This window comes from Muscardinus avellanarius, assembly GCF_963383645.1.
Source record: "Muscardinus avellanarius genome assembly, chromosome: 11".
In the NCBI taxonomy this organism is placed as follows: Eukaryota; Metazoa; Chordata; class Mammalia; order Rodentia; family Gliridae; genus Muscardinus; species Muscardinus avellanarius.
In genome coordinates this window covers 20,736,473-20,750,226 of record NC_137797.1, presented here as the reverse complement: position 1 = coordinate 20,750,226, position 13,754 = coordinate 20,736,473, and the positions used below count along the sequence as shown (strand labels likewise).

General features: G+C 36.2%; 1 protein-coding gene across 25 annotated transcripts in view; it reads left to right on the top strand.

The window, feature by feature from the left end:
- PARPBP (PARP1 binding protein) overlaps positions 1-13,754 on the top strand; it is a gene marked incomplete at both ends in the record, with an annotated part of 51,801 nt that overhangs the window by 13,602 nt on the left and 24,445 nt on the right. For 10 of the 25 annotated variants that reach the window (XM_080706537.1, XM_080706538.1, XM_080706533.1 and 7 more), the window contains 3 exons: positions 959-1,063; positions 10,771-10,941; positions 12,436-12,590. In XM_080706537.1, the coding sequence (XP_080562663.1) occupies positions 959-1,063; positions 10,771-10,941; positions 12,436-12,590 (431 nt within the window). Of the gene's footprint in view, positions 1-958; positions 1,077-10,770; positions 10,942-12,435; positions 12,591-13,754 lie in introns of those variants that run through there. The other 15 variants (XM_080706539.1, XM_080706553.1, XM_080706542.1 and 12 more) reach the window with 5 other exon arrangements.

Genomic DNA, 13,754 nt, shown 5'->3' with positions numbered 1-13,754 from the left:
GGTTCACATTTCATCTGCTGGTGTTCTATATATGGCAAGAATGTATTTGCTGGGTAAGTTGTTTCAACATTTGTGACTTTTACGAACTAGTTCCTCATATCTATATAAGTGGTTCATTTTTCCTTTGTAACAATAGTAGATTATAGAATTATTTTTTTTTTAACTTTTTCAAACTAGAAAGCATGAAAATATAAAGAACAGGAAAACATCCTATATAACCACACAGATAAATGCTTCAAAGTAATTCCTTTCACAAAAAATTTAAAAAGTATTTTAAGAAGGAAGAAAGAGACTTCCTAATATAACAGATACCTTCAGACCCAAAGTAGTATCCTGAAAATCAAGCACAGTAAATTTTTTCCTTCTACCTCTGGGCTACACTCTCAGACCCATTTTTCTTTTTTTTTTTTAAATATTTCTTTTTTGGAAACAGGGTCTCAAGCCAGCACGGCTGGCTTCGAACCTGCGCGATCCTCCTGTCTCCGCCTCCCAAGCCTGGGGATTACAAGCGTGTGCCACCACGCCCGGCAGCACAGTAAATTTTTAAAGCAAAAAGGAAAAAAAATACAAGATTTTGAAATGAGGGAAATGTCAAGAAACTTAGAGGTCAGGTCTAGAAGACTTAACTTGAAAATGATAGTAGTCCCAGAATGGAAAACAGATGCATATGAGAGTATAATTAAATACATGATATAACTGTATTTGTTTTAATAAATAGTTCTCTTAGCTGGAAAGAAACACAAGCCTGCTGCTGCTGAGTATTGAGGTTGAAGGAGTTTGAGAATATGCAGAAAGGAAAGTGTCACGCTGATACTTCATATGAAGAATTCTGTGTGGACTTCATGACTGCCAACAAATGTCAAATGATACTTGTGCACTGGAGCATCAGTGGCATTAGGTGTGAGGTTTTTAACAGCTGATATAGCATTTTATTTGTGATATCCTTTATCTCCTACAGATTCAACTTTGGGAGTTTCTCTCTGGCAAAGAGTATGCAGTAGATGATGTAACTGACGTTGGTCTGCCAATATCACCATTGAAACATAACCAGGATAATGAAAAGGTACCGATAAATTGTGAATAAAGTAAATAGGATATGATCCCCTTCAAACCATTAGGAATTTGGTGGTTCACTGGAGTGACTAATGTTTTGTTCTTTATGAATTTTTGTTTTTAGTTTGTTTAAGTAAAATTGTATTTTCAAAGAGTAATGCACTGGAGACTGGAGAGACCATGCTACTAATCAGGGTCTTAATGGTTTGGGGCCAAGGTAACTGGTCCTGAGCAAATAACAGGTCTCACTCAAAGTATCAATAGTTGAACCCCAAGTTCTTACACTCTTTTCTCTTTTTTGATGTATTTTTTATTAGTGCATTGTATTTATACATCATAATGGGGTAAAAAACTTGTGTAGACATAAACGCACATATCACCCAGCCAGCCTCCATCCGGTCCCCACCTTCCTCCCTCCCCATCCTTCCCTCCCATGCTTGGTTTATTGGTTGACTTCGATACGAATAAGCACATCATGATATCCATCAACAGATGAATGGATTACAAAACTGTGGGATATGTACACAATGGGATTTTACTCAGCCATTAAAAAAAATACAATTGCGGCATTTACAGAGAAAGGGATGGATCTTGAGGACATTATGCTAAGCGAGATTAGTCAGCCGCAAAAAGTAAGGAATCGGATGTTTTCCCTAATATGTGAAAGCTAGGGTGAAAGGGGTCATAGGCGGAACTCCAGGTGAAAAAGAAGATCCTCTAGAGGAGCAAATAAGGCGACCTAACTGTAGGGATGGGGGTGGGGGGATAGAGGGAAACTCTCTAGACTCTTCTCAATTTGGTAAACTTCACAGTTACTATTTTAGGTGATTGATTTTTGGTAGATTATGGTCCATTGAAAAATCTGGTCTGTACCCTTGGTAGTAATACAGCTTACGAACTATTGGTGATCAAGAGTTCAGATAGCAAGGTTTGCTGTGCAGACAAAATGTACAGGTCTATAACTTGTCTTCAGCTGAATATTATAGTCAGTGCTTACTTATACAAATGATGTTCCCCCTTTCACTATCCATGGGAATAATGTTTATGAAAGTTTCTATGATTAATGAAATCACCAGCGACAAGATGAGAGTTCTAGAATATTGGGAAAAAAGTAATATTATATTCATTACATTTTTAAAATATGATAAATAAAAGGTCTAGCATGTACTTACTTGTATAACCAAGTGCTCCAGGAAGTTAACACATTTGGTGAAATACATTCTTTGTTTTTCAGAAATCATTGCTGAGATAAGTTCCTCTAGAAGTCCTATGTTATATATATTACACTTCAAAAAACATATTTCATCACCACCTCCAAATATATACCTATATACCTCCTTCTTGCTTTAAGACTAATGTAGTTTAATTTATATTTAATTTTTGAAAGTATATTGCCAACATCATTATTTGAAAATATGTTGCCATCATCATATGGTACCTCATTCCATATACTTCCTAACCACAGTATTATTTATCATATATAAGAAAATGTACACAAATCTCCACTAATATCATTTGCCAGCTTCCTTTTCAAATTTCTCTCATTTGTCCCCAAAATCATTTTGGGGACAAATGTCTCCAAATATCTAATATCTCTGTAAACTCTTTTATAGGATTTTCCCTTAACCAACCAACCTTTTTTCCTTTCACCCATCTATCCATCTATCCACCCATCCATACATACATTAGGTAGAAGAGGAGAGACTCCAGTGGAGTGGTAGAGGGGATTTAGGGGAGGAAGGTGGGGGGAACATAACAGTTGAAATAATGCTACCTGTGTATACATCATTACCAGTTGCAATCTCACAGACTTGTATGAGGAGGGGGAGGGGGAGGGAGGAGGTGGGACCCAGAGCAAAGAGTGCTCTGAGAGTTACATGTATCACTCAGTACCTCAGTATGAAGTGTAATTGCAATGCATCGTTAAGTATCAAAAGTAAATATGCGCTGAAGAAGTAAATTAAATCCTTTAATCCTCCTTTCTTTCTGTTTGTCTGATTAATAATCTATGCTAGTATTTAACTTGTTCCTCTCTTTGCTGTCTTTCTAATAGACTGGCAGTTAGCAGCTTTGATTCAGGCTCAACACTTTCTAAGAGACACTTTTGTAACTGACGTGGAGATGTCCTTCTGTATCACACCAGGAGACACATGGTCAGGTTGTCCCAAGCGGCCGATCTCTCCAGTGTGGAGATGTGCTTCTGTCTTTGTTGTCAGCCAGGATCTGTGGGGAGATGCTTTAGTACTGTGTAAATAACCTTGTTTCCCAACGGCCTGTTTTTATAAAAAAAAATGGCTCTGTGCGTGCGCTGATGATCCTGGCCTGAATCAAACGTTTCTCTAGCATTTGTAGAACGGTGAGTTTCTATTTCTGCCCTGTCTACATTAATTACTTGCCATTTCTCAGTATAAGAAAAGCTTTATCTTGTCGCATGGGATGAAGTATGATTCTCTAACAATGTCAAGGCCACTGCTTAATTCCCTACCAATTTAGGAATTGGTATAATAGATATACATAAGGGGCAAATTAGATATATTTTTTCTCTTTATCTTTTGTGTATAGACCTTTGTGGACTCATGGATTTTTATTTATTCAGTGTTTTAAAATCAGGTGCATTCATTAATCTTTGATGCTAAAATAAAGGTAGCCCCATCAAGGTAGCACCTGTGTCTTTTTTTTTTTTTTATGCCCTTTTAGCCTTTGTGTGCATTCTCTTTTCTCCCAAGCTCACTTTCAATATTTCCTGCCCAGATGACCAGATTCCTTTTAGTAATTTATATTTTCTTCTTCTACTTAAAATAATTTTTCACTTATATTCTTTCATTTATCCTCCTACCCCAAATGTCAACAAACTACTTACCAAATTGGCTGGTGTTTTCTCAGTGGCATTTAAGGAGTACATTCCTCTATCTAGAGGGTAGATTTCTTGCACAGCTCTTCTCTTTGTTATATCCTGCATGACCTACAGGGAAGAAACAATAATTGTTATACTTTTTAAAAAAGAGGAATGAACTGCTTTGTGTATATCATATAAGTGCTTAGAATTTTGTCCTACAGACACAAAACATCATAAAGTAATATATGTGACAAAAGATTATAGTATATAGGAATTGATGGATCTTCATTGTACACATATAGCTTCCTCCTTTAAAAAACATTGGTAGGACATGGTGGCACTTGCCTGTAATCCCAGTACTTGGGAGGCTGAGACAGAAGGATCACAGGTTCAAAGCTATTCTCAGCAATTTAGCTAGGTTCTAGTGAGACTCTATTTCCAAATGAGAAATAAAATAGGGCGTGGGGAAGGGTATAGCTGAGACATAGAATGCCCCTGGGTTCAATCCCGAGCACCACAAAAACAAAAAACACTGGCATTGGGGGGAATTCTCAGTGATGGAGTATGTGCTTAGCCTGCATGTGGTCCCGAGTTCAAATCCCTGGCCCCCAACAAACAAAAACAACCAAAGAAAACTCACAAAATATACCAGGTATAGTGGTACACACTTGTAATTCCAGTACTTGGGAGACTGAGACAGGAGGATCCCAGGCTCAAGGCCAGCCTCAACAACTTGTGAAGCTCTCTGCAACCTAGTGAGACCTTGTTTCAAAATAAAGAATAAAAAATAGGGTTGGGGTATAGCTCAGAGGTAGAATGATTCTGAGTTCAATCCCCAGTACCAAAAGGAAAAAAAAAAAAAAGTCAGCTAATACCACACCATTTTTTTTAAGTCAAAGAATAGAATGAATTTAGTAAATAATAATTTTGTTTCCTTATTTTATTTTTTACTTTATTTTTTTACTTCACTGTGTTTTTCCTATTTACCAAATCATTGCTTTAGAATTCTGAAGTAATGAAGAAGAAAATAAAGACTACCTTTAATCATTAACTAAATTCAACCAGTATATTAGTTTGAGTTCAACTTCTTTTTCCATTATATATAAGCATTTATGTGTTAGCAAAGGAAGTAAGATATACCTGTACCAACTGTCAATTTTTCAATTTAGAAAAACTGACTTTCTTTAAACTGAGATCAAATATCAGCATCTCAGTAAGAATTAAGGGATCAGAAAAGAAACTTGAAACTGTCAGAATGCTTAAGTAAAATTATCCAGTTTTTAAATAAACATTGCAAATTCTTTGCGGTATGGAGAGAATCAGCTTATTAAACAAATAAGTAGAACACTGTCCTTATTTTTGGTATCTCGGTAGAGCTTCAATCTTGTGGGTTTTTTCAGTTTAAGCCCTTACTTCTGGACATGGTAACTGTACTTATGTGGACTGCTTCTCCAGAGAGCCTCTTTAAAACCCACTTGCACATACAAGAGCAGAAACCGTCGCTGCCATGTTATCTGACCATAATGACAGGGGCAGCCGTCCAATTGCAGCCAGAAGTTAAAAGAAACTCTATCGCAAGGACTCCACGATGGTTCTCCCTGATGTTTGCCCAGCATCACAGGTCAGAAATACAGAATTTTTTTTTTAGTCTTAAAGTGCAAGTTGTAGATGTAGATGGATAAGCCCTGGTTTTGTATCCAATAAAGGTCAGGTATATATGTACTAGTCTTTTTTATTTTTGAACAGCAGGAAAAAGAGTGAAACAGATTGCATTCAATTAAATGCAGGGGATGTAAAAGTGTTTCTATTACAATGTAAGCATCACTTTTCTCTGCTTTGATGTTCAGCAAGTTGTGTTAGTCTTCCCAGATACCAAAGGGGTGAAGAAGAGATCCTTATGTAAAGCAGACTATCGCACTGTGAATTAAAAGTGGAACCTTCTGTGTTATAGATCATATAAAGTATCATGATTGACTATGAAAATAAAGATTAAAGGACATTTGAAATATTAGCAGAAAACTCTGTTTTGTAAATTTTTAGAACAAATCTTAAAGCTGGTTTTCATTTAGGTGTACCTGAGAGTATTTTTCTTTGTAAGGCAATATAATTATTTTAACAAAAGCACTTATTTGATTTCAGGTAAGTTAAGTTTCAATTTAAACGTTTAAAAGAACTAAGTGAATGTTGTTTTTTTTTTCCTTCTTCCATTTACCATTGACAAAAACTGACTGAGGATCTGTTAATAAAAATGGATTATCTGCTATAATGTAATTATTCTTTTAGGTACTTAAGGCATATCATTTGCTTTTATGGATCTCATAAAGTAAATGAAGGATTAAGAATAGAAATAGTGTATCAGACCTATAGAGAGAATGTTAACATAATATTAAAGCCTGTGTAGAGAATTGAGAGCATGATGCAGAGTTCTCACAGGGCAAGAAAAAAGAGCATGTGGCTGTCTAATTAGGTTGGGCATCAGGGAGCCTCCCGGAAAGAGTAACATTTACCTCCTATTTTTAATATTTAGGAGAGTGATGTTTCTTAGGATTACTCTTTAAACTTTTTAAAATATTTTATATATTACATATGAAGTCTATATTTAAGGTAATCTTTTTCCATCCAGTGATGTTTCTTTATTTTTTATTTCATGTAAATTGACCATGACTACTTCTCATGTTAGAAGAATCATTTTACACACAGAAGTTTAAATAATCCAAAGGCATATCATCTTTAAAATTACTTTTAAGATGTAGATAAACTTATGACTTGCCTAATAGGTAGGAAGCTTCCTAATGATTTATAACTTATTTTTGTTGTGGTACTGAGGATTGAACCCAGGGGCATTCTACCTCTGAGCTACATCCCCAGCCCTATTTTTTTCTTCTTTATTTTGAAACAGGGTCCCTAAGTTGCAGAGGATCCAGTAAGTAGTTGAGGCTGGCCTCAAACCATGATCCTCCTGTCTCAGCCTTCCAAGTACTAGGATTACAAGCATGTGCCACCAATTTTTATAAATTGATCTTATAAATCAATTTTGATTTATAATTTTTATTGTTGCCTTTCGAAATTTCTCTTATGCTTCAAAAATTATAAATGTGATTAGACAGAAATATGAAGAAACTTTTAAGAATAATATTTGTTTAGACTTTATAGTTGGTAAGTTACTGGACCTTAGCCAAGTTACTGAAATTATTGAAGGATTGGTGAATTTCATGTTTTGAGAGTGAATTGAGTTTAGAATTTGTGAATTTATTACAAGAGAATAGGGAAGAAAGAGAATTTCAGTGAACAAGAAAATTTCAGTGAGCAGTCTAGGAGCAATATATAAGAACTAGAAACAAACAAGAATCCAGGGGAGGCGGTGGGATGGAAGTAGTTGAGATGGTAAGAACAAGAATTCAATTTTATTATGAATAAATTAATTTTAATGAAATTCAGTTTATCGATTTTTTTCCCCCCTTTCCTGGATTGTGCTTTTGTTGTCGGGTCTGAGAATTCTTCACCAGGTTTTGAGAAATTCCAGGTTCTCAGCATTTTCTCCTAAAAGTTTTATAGCTTTATAATTTACATTTAGCTCTATGATCTATTTTTTAGTTCATATTTATAAAAGGCTGTGAGCTTTGGTTGAGGTTCATTTGTTTTCATGTGGGTAATCAATTGCTCCAACATCAATTATTGAAAAAACTGCCCTTCATTGTTCTTTTGTACCTTTGTAAAAATCTAATTACCAACCAGGCGTGGTGGCACACACTGGCAATCCCAGTATTTGGGAGGCTGAGACAGGAGGATCGAGGTTCACAGAAAGCCTCAGCTACTTAGTGAGGCCCTTTGCAACTCAGTAAGACTTTGTTTTGAAATAAAGAAAAAAATAGAGCTGGGGGTGGAGCTTGGAGGTAGAATGCCCCTGGGTCCTATCCTTAGTAACCGCATTTAAAAAAAAAAAAAAAGAGTGATTTTTCTTTGCATTTTTTTTTTTTTCTACTTGAGTAGGTTCTTAGACCAATAATGCTTTCCAAAATGCAGATGTTTCAGGGCTGATTTCATCAGATGCCTTTCTGCTCCTTTTACTCCTCTTCAGGGATTCCAATTACATTTATGTTGGGCTTCTTTAAATCGTCTTCTAGCTCTCTTTTGCTTGTTCATCTGTTTGGGTTGGCCTTTATTTTTCAGATTTAGTAATACCTATTGACAGATCTTGTTCACCAATACTTTTACTCCCTCCAAGTTGCTGTTGAGGTCATCAAACAAAGTTTGTTTGGCTTGTACTCTTCTACATATTTTGTTGCCATATCTTGTGTTGATTGATTGACAACATATATTCCTATAATTCATTGAGCATATTTCCTTATAATTCTTTGACCATAGCTTATTTTCTGGGAAGATGTACTAAGGATCGAAGCCAGGGGCATTCTACCTCTGAGCCAGACGCAGCCCTGTTTTATTTTAAAATTTTAAACAGGGTCTTACTAAGGTGCTGAGCGTGTTGCTAAGCTGCTGAGAATGGCCTTGAATCTGAGATCCTCCTACCTCAGCCTTTTAAGCACTGGGATTACAGGCATGCACCACCACTTGAATGTTATTTATTTGAAGTTTGATGATTTTGTTTGCTAAGTCCTACATCTACATCTGTGACAGTTTCTATCGAGTGCTCTTTATCCTGAGTTGGGGTTAAACTTTCCCTTTCTTTGACTGTCTGGTACTTTTGGGATGCAAAATTACAGATATTTTGTGGCAATTCTGGATTTTTTTCATGATCTTCTGAGAGAGAGTTTATCCTAGTAGGCAATTTACTAGCCTGGATACCAACATCATACTTTGTTTCTCATTTGGTAGCAGCTGCTGGTATCTCCTCTTGTAGCTCCCCTTCACTGATTTTTTTTTTTTTTTTTAAATTTGACTGTTATAGGTCTTCCTCCTGCCTGCCTGCTTTGGTCAGTCAAAGATCTGAGGCAGTTGGAGCTTATTCTCTCAGAGGTTTCATTTTTTAAAGGGATTTTCTTGAGTTTTCCAGATGCTCTGTCAGATTCAGGCTCTCCTCTAACACTTTGAGCCTGCCCAGCTTCACTTTTCCGCTGCTTTAGCTAGGAGCAGTTGTGGAATGCATTTAGTTAAGCAAACTTTCAGATGCCTCTGTCTCCTTGTAGCTCAACCTTCCTAGAATAGATTTCTTTCCGATTTCTACCAGTATTTTTGATAGACCACTAGGGTTTTCCCATGTTTGTGTAGTTTAGCAACCAACTAGAGATTTGGGGTATTTGTGCTCTGATTTGTTACCAGGATTGCCTCCTGACAATTCTTAACTACTTTTCCAGCCCTGAATTCTAATCTCCGGCACCTTTAGTTAGTTACCTGTATTTTTTACACCCATAGCCACGGAACATGGGTATACCCTTGAAGCAATAAACCACAAATTACTTCATATCCATTTTGTTGCAATTATTATTTATTTACTTATTTAAAAAAAATTTTTTTTTGCAAACTGGGGATTGAACCCAGGACATTCTACTTCTGAGCTACACCCCCAGCCCTGATTTTTATTCTTTACTTTGAAACAGGGTCTCACTGAGTTGTGGAGGACCTCACTAAGTAGCTGAAGCTGGCCTCGAACTTGTGATCTTCCTGTCTCGGCCTCCCAAGTACTGGGATTACAAGTGTGCACTACTACATCCAGCTGCAGTTATTTTAAAATTAGAATTTCCTTCATTTTCAATCTGCCTTTTGAACATTTTCCTGTGTTGTTAAATTGTATTTTTAAATGTTTATTTACTAACTCAACGTTGTCTGCAGGGGTCACACGATCATCCCTCCCCTGTTACTGGAACTTTCAGGCCCTCAGATAATCATAAACGTACAATTCTTAACCCTCTTGCTAGAGTTCTTCTATCATCAAATTCCCCGTCTTGTGTCTGCCTTTAGATGTTTTCCAGTGTCTTTATACAGTTATATTTTAAAAACGTTATCTAATGTTTTATAGTTGTTATCTATGGGCATTTACACAATTGCTTTCCCCTCAATACTGGAAGCTGCATGCCTTGAATACCTATATAAATAGCCAGTTTTAAGAAAAAAATTTTATATGCCCTTGTTTTCCATTTGTGTTTGAAGGACAAATACAATATGTATGAAAGACCTGATGCCTCTGCGCAGGTCTCCCAGATTTTATCTTGTACCTGAATGGACTGTAGCTCTGTTTGAGGTCAGTTACCGTCAACATGAAGTGCGTGCTAGTATTTCCTGAACATCTGGTTGAACCTCTTCATTTTATTCCTCTGTTGGTTATTTGGTATTATAAAAGTCATTATCTAGTGAGTCTCAAGAATTTAAACCTTTAACTTTAGCTCTTATAGCTGACATTTAAGGAATGTAGATATAAAACCAAAGAAAGCCAGTTGGCTTATGCCCTAAGCTTCTGGGAGCTGTATTATTGGCTATTGCATGGCAAATTTATGCAGAGAAGTGAGATGTGGCTTCCTCAGAAATTTAAATTTGAACTGTGTCTAAGAATCATTTCCCAACAATTATAGCAGTTGCTGGTTACTCATAGTTTCTTACTGGCGCTAGGCTTATTTCATGAGAAAGGATATGTTGGATTATTCAATTTATAAATTAAGTTTTCAATTTATACACAATTCTCTTTTCCTAAAGAACTGAATATGGTATTGTGATTAAATGATCAGATGTATTTTTGCTGCACAAAAATAAAAAAGTAAAAAAATAGGATGGGGGGTGTAGCTTGGAGGTAGAATGCCAATGCCCCAGGGTTCAATCCCTCGTAACACACACACACACACACACACACACACACACACACACACACACACACACACGATGGATTTAGGATAACTGTAATAAGGAAAATAACTGACTATTTTAATGTACAGGTGCAGCTAACAGCAAAGAAGATTATCTTTTCTTACTTAAACCTGCTAGTGAATTCAAAGAATGACCTGGCTCTGGCCCACATTCTCAATATCCCTGATAGAGGACTTGGAAGAGAAGCCTTCACAGATTTGAAACATGCTGCTCGGGAGAAACAGATGTCTATCTTTTTGGTATGGATGTGTTACACTTTCAAGATGATGTGACTCCCTGTGCAGTGGATTCATGCACCTTAACGTAGAGTTCTTGTGACTATGATGGAACAACTTCTAAGTGCTCAATTCATGCTCTACTTTATATTTGAAAATGCATGGAGCCAGGCGTGGTGGCACAGGTCTGTAAGTCAAGTACTTGGGAGGCTAAGACAGGAGGATCGTGGTTCAAGGCCAGCCCCAGCTACGTAGTGAGGCCTTCTGCAACTTATGAGATGCTTTTTCAAATTAAATAATGAAAAAATAGGGCTAGGGGTTTAGTTTGGAGGTAGAAAGCCCCTGGTTTCAATCTCCAGTGCCGCAAAACAAACAAACAACAAACAAAAAAGAAAGTCCATGCAATCATTTTCTACTCTAGCCTTCAAGAAGTTTGGCAGGAGCGAAATCTAAAGCAGTGTTTCTCTGCTGTATTCTGTAGACCACTAGCCTTATAAGTTCATTTTTAATGAATGCTTTTATATATATCAGAATGTTTGTATATCAAGGTTGGAATCCTGCAATAAAGAAATGTGCTTATAACTTACAGGAAGTTAACCTTGTTGATTTTTTTCCTAAGTTATTTGATCATGGAACTGTCTGCCAAATTATTGATATTTCATAGAGTTTATCTTTCTTAGGATAACACTGAATAACACTGCATTGGACATGTTGTCTTTGGTGGAGACATCTTATGTACCACTGCCTATATATTTTGTATTATTGTAAGGACAAGGCTTTTTAACTACATATGATCAAATAATGCTAGGATGTGAAAGCTATATGGTGTCTAGTTTAAATCTTGATTTTACAATAAAGGTTTGAAAGTGCTAAATTGCCAAAGCAATTCACCTGATTAACAGATCAGTTGACATCGAAAATGAATTTGTTTTATATAACAATTCTAATAGCCAGTCACCAATCATAGAATATATTTATAAACAAATGCTTTATAGGAAGGAGGCTGAGGTTCATTAATGGAAATGAACCTGTGACTATGTGCATACATGTGAATATAAGCATTGTTACCCTGGACACTGGGTATCAGGAGGGAGGGAAATGGGGAGGAGGCACCAAGTACTGTGAATATATGCCATTGTCAACATGATCTACATTATGACACGAGGCTATAATGCACCAATAGAAAATATTAAAAATTAGCAATCACGTGATTTATAGCCAGTGATCTATTCTTATGAATAAGAATATGCTCTTCAGACCGTAACTTATCCCCTAACTGAGCACCTGTGTCTTCACCTGAGCTGGCGTCATTGCTGCCACTCTCGCCAGCATGAATCCTGCGTGGCACTTGTTTCTGTGGTTATTTGCTCCCGGATCAGAGTTTGGCACAAGCCACAAAATGTGCTTCACTTTAACAGTATGCCTGGGATTATGTAGATGTACCTAGCTTCATAAAGTAAATTATAGTTTTAACCTACTGACATTAAACATAACTAAATCATTTGTTTTCACCCACAGGTGGCCACATCATTTATCAGAGCAATACAGCTTGGAGGCAAAGGATATGCCCCGTCGCCATCTGATCCCTTAAGGACACATGTAAAGGGCTTGTCTAATTTTATTAATTTCATTGACAGATTAGATGAGATTCTTGGGGAAATACCAAATCCAAGGTAATTTAGTTTAGATAAATTTCAAATGTGTATTATTAGTCTGTTTTTATTTTATTTTATTTATTTTATTTTTTTTAATTATTATTTTTTTTATTAGTGCATTATATTCATACAACTTATTGGGGTAAAAAACTTGTGTGTACAAACATGTACTCATCGCTGATTTAACCCCTACCCAAATCCCACCCCATTCCTTCCCCGTCCCTCCCTTCCTTGCTTGGCTTAGTGATTATTAGTCTGTTTTTAAAACTTTACCCAATCAGGTAGGAATGAAAGAAATACTAAATCAGCCAAGCATTTGACTAAAGAGAAACAGAGTATCTAGTGGATAAATTATAACTGCAGGTTCTTTCCCCTCAATTTGTGCTTTGTTGTGACCCAAACTTTTTTGCCAAAATTAATAGACACATCCAAATTAAATTTGATTAGTAAGGGAGGTTGCCATTTTTTTTTTTTTTTTTAATCTGAAAGAAACAGAGTCTTGAGGACTGGAAATGACTGAGATTTAAAAAAAAAACACCATATTTCACATAAAAGAAAAACAATACCAAGAATGAGTAAGAAAACTTATAAAAGATACTATGAATTTTCTTTCCTGTTATTTTTTGTTTTCTTATGTGTAAATCTTTGGTTCCTCTAGAATTTGTGTTTATGTGATATTAGAGAGGAGGTTTTTAATCTTTTTTTTTTTTAATTTGACTTCCACTTTCATTTTGGGTGTACTGGATGGTGAGTAAGTTTTAAATTAATTTCAAGGGACAGAAGTGGATTGAATATGCTAACCATCGTGGTGGACTGCTGCCGACTGCCTGGCATGTCATAGCGTAGTTCTAAGAAAAGTTGCTGATGTTTGTTAAACATTCCTTATGTTGTACAACTTGCACATCCTTAGGTGGATTAGCATTCGATCATATGCCAACTGTGCATGATAGGTGCTGTTAACATCCCCAGTTTAGAGAAGAAGAAATGAGATCACTGGGACCCAGCACTTTCCTCAAGATTGCACTGTTAATAAGTAGCAGAGCTGGGCCTTGGACCCTGTCAGTCTGATCCTGACACCCATTTTCTGACCTTATTCTATGAAGTTTCTTTCCATTCTTAGATTCTAAGAATTTTTTTCTCAGAATTTTATTTGGCAATACATTCTCTCTTCTTATATAGATA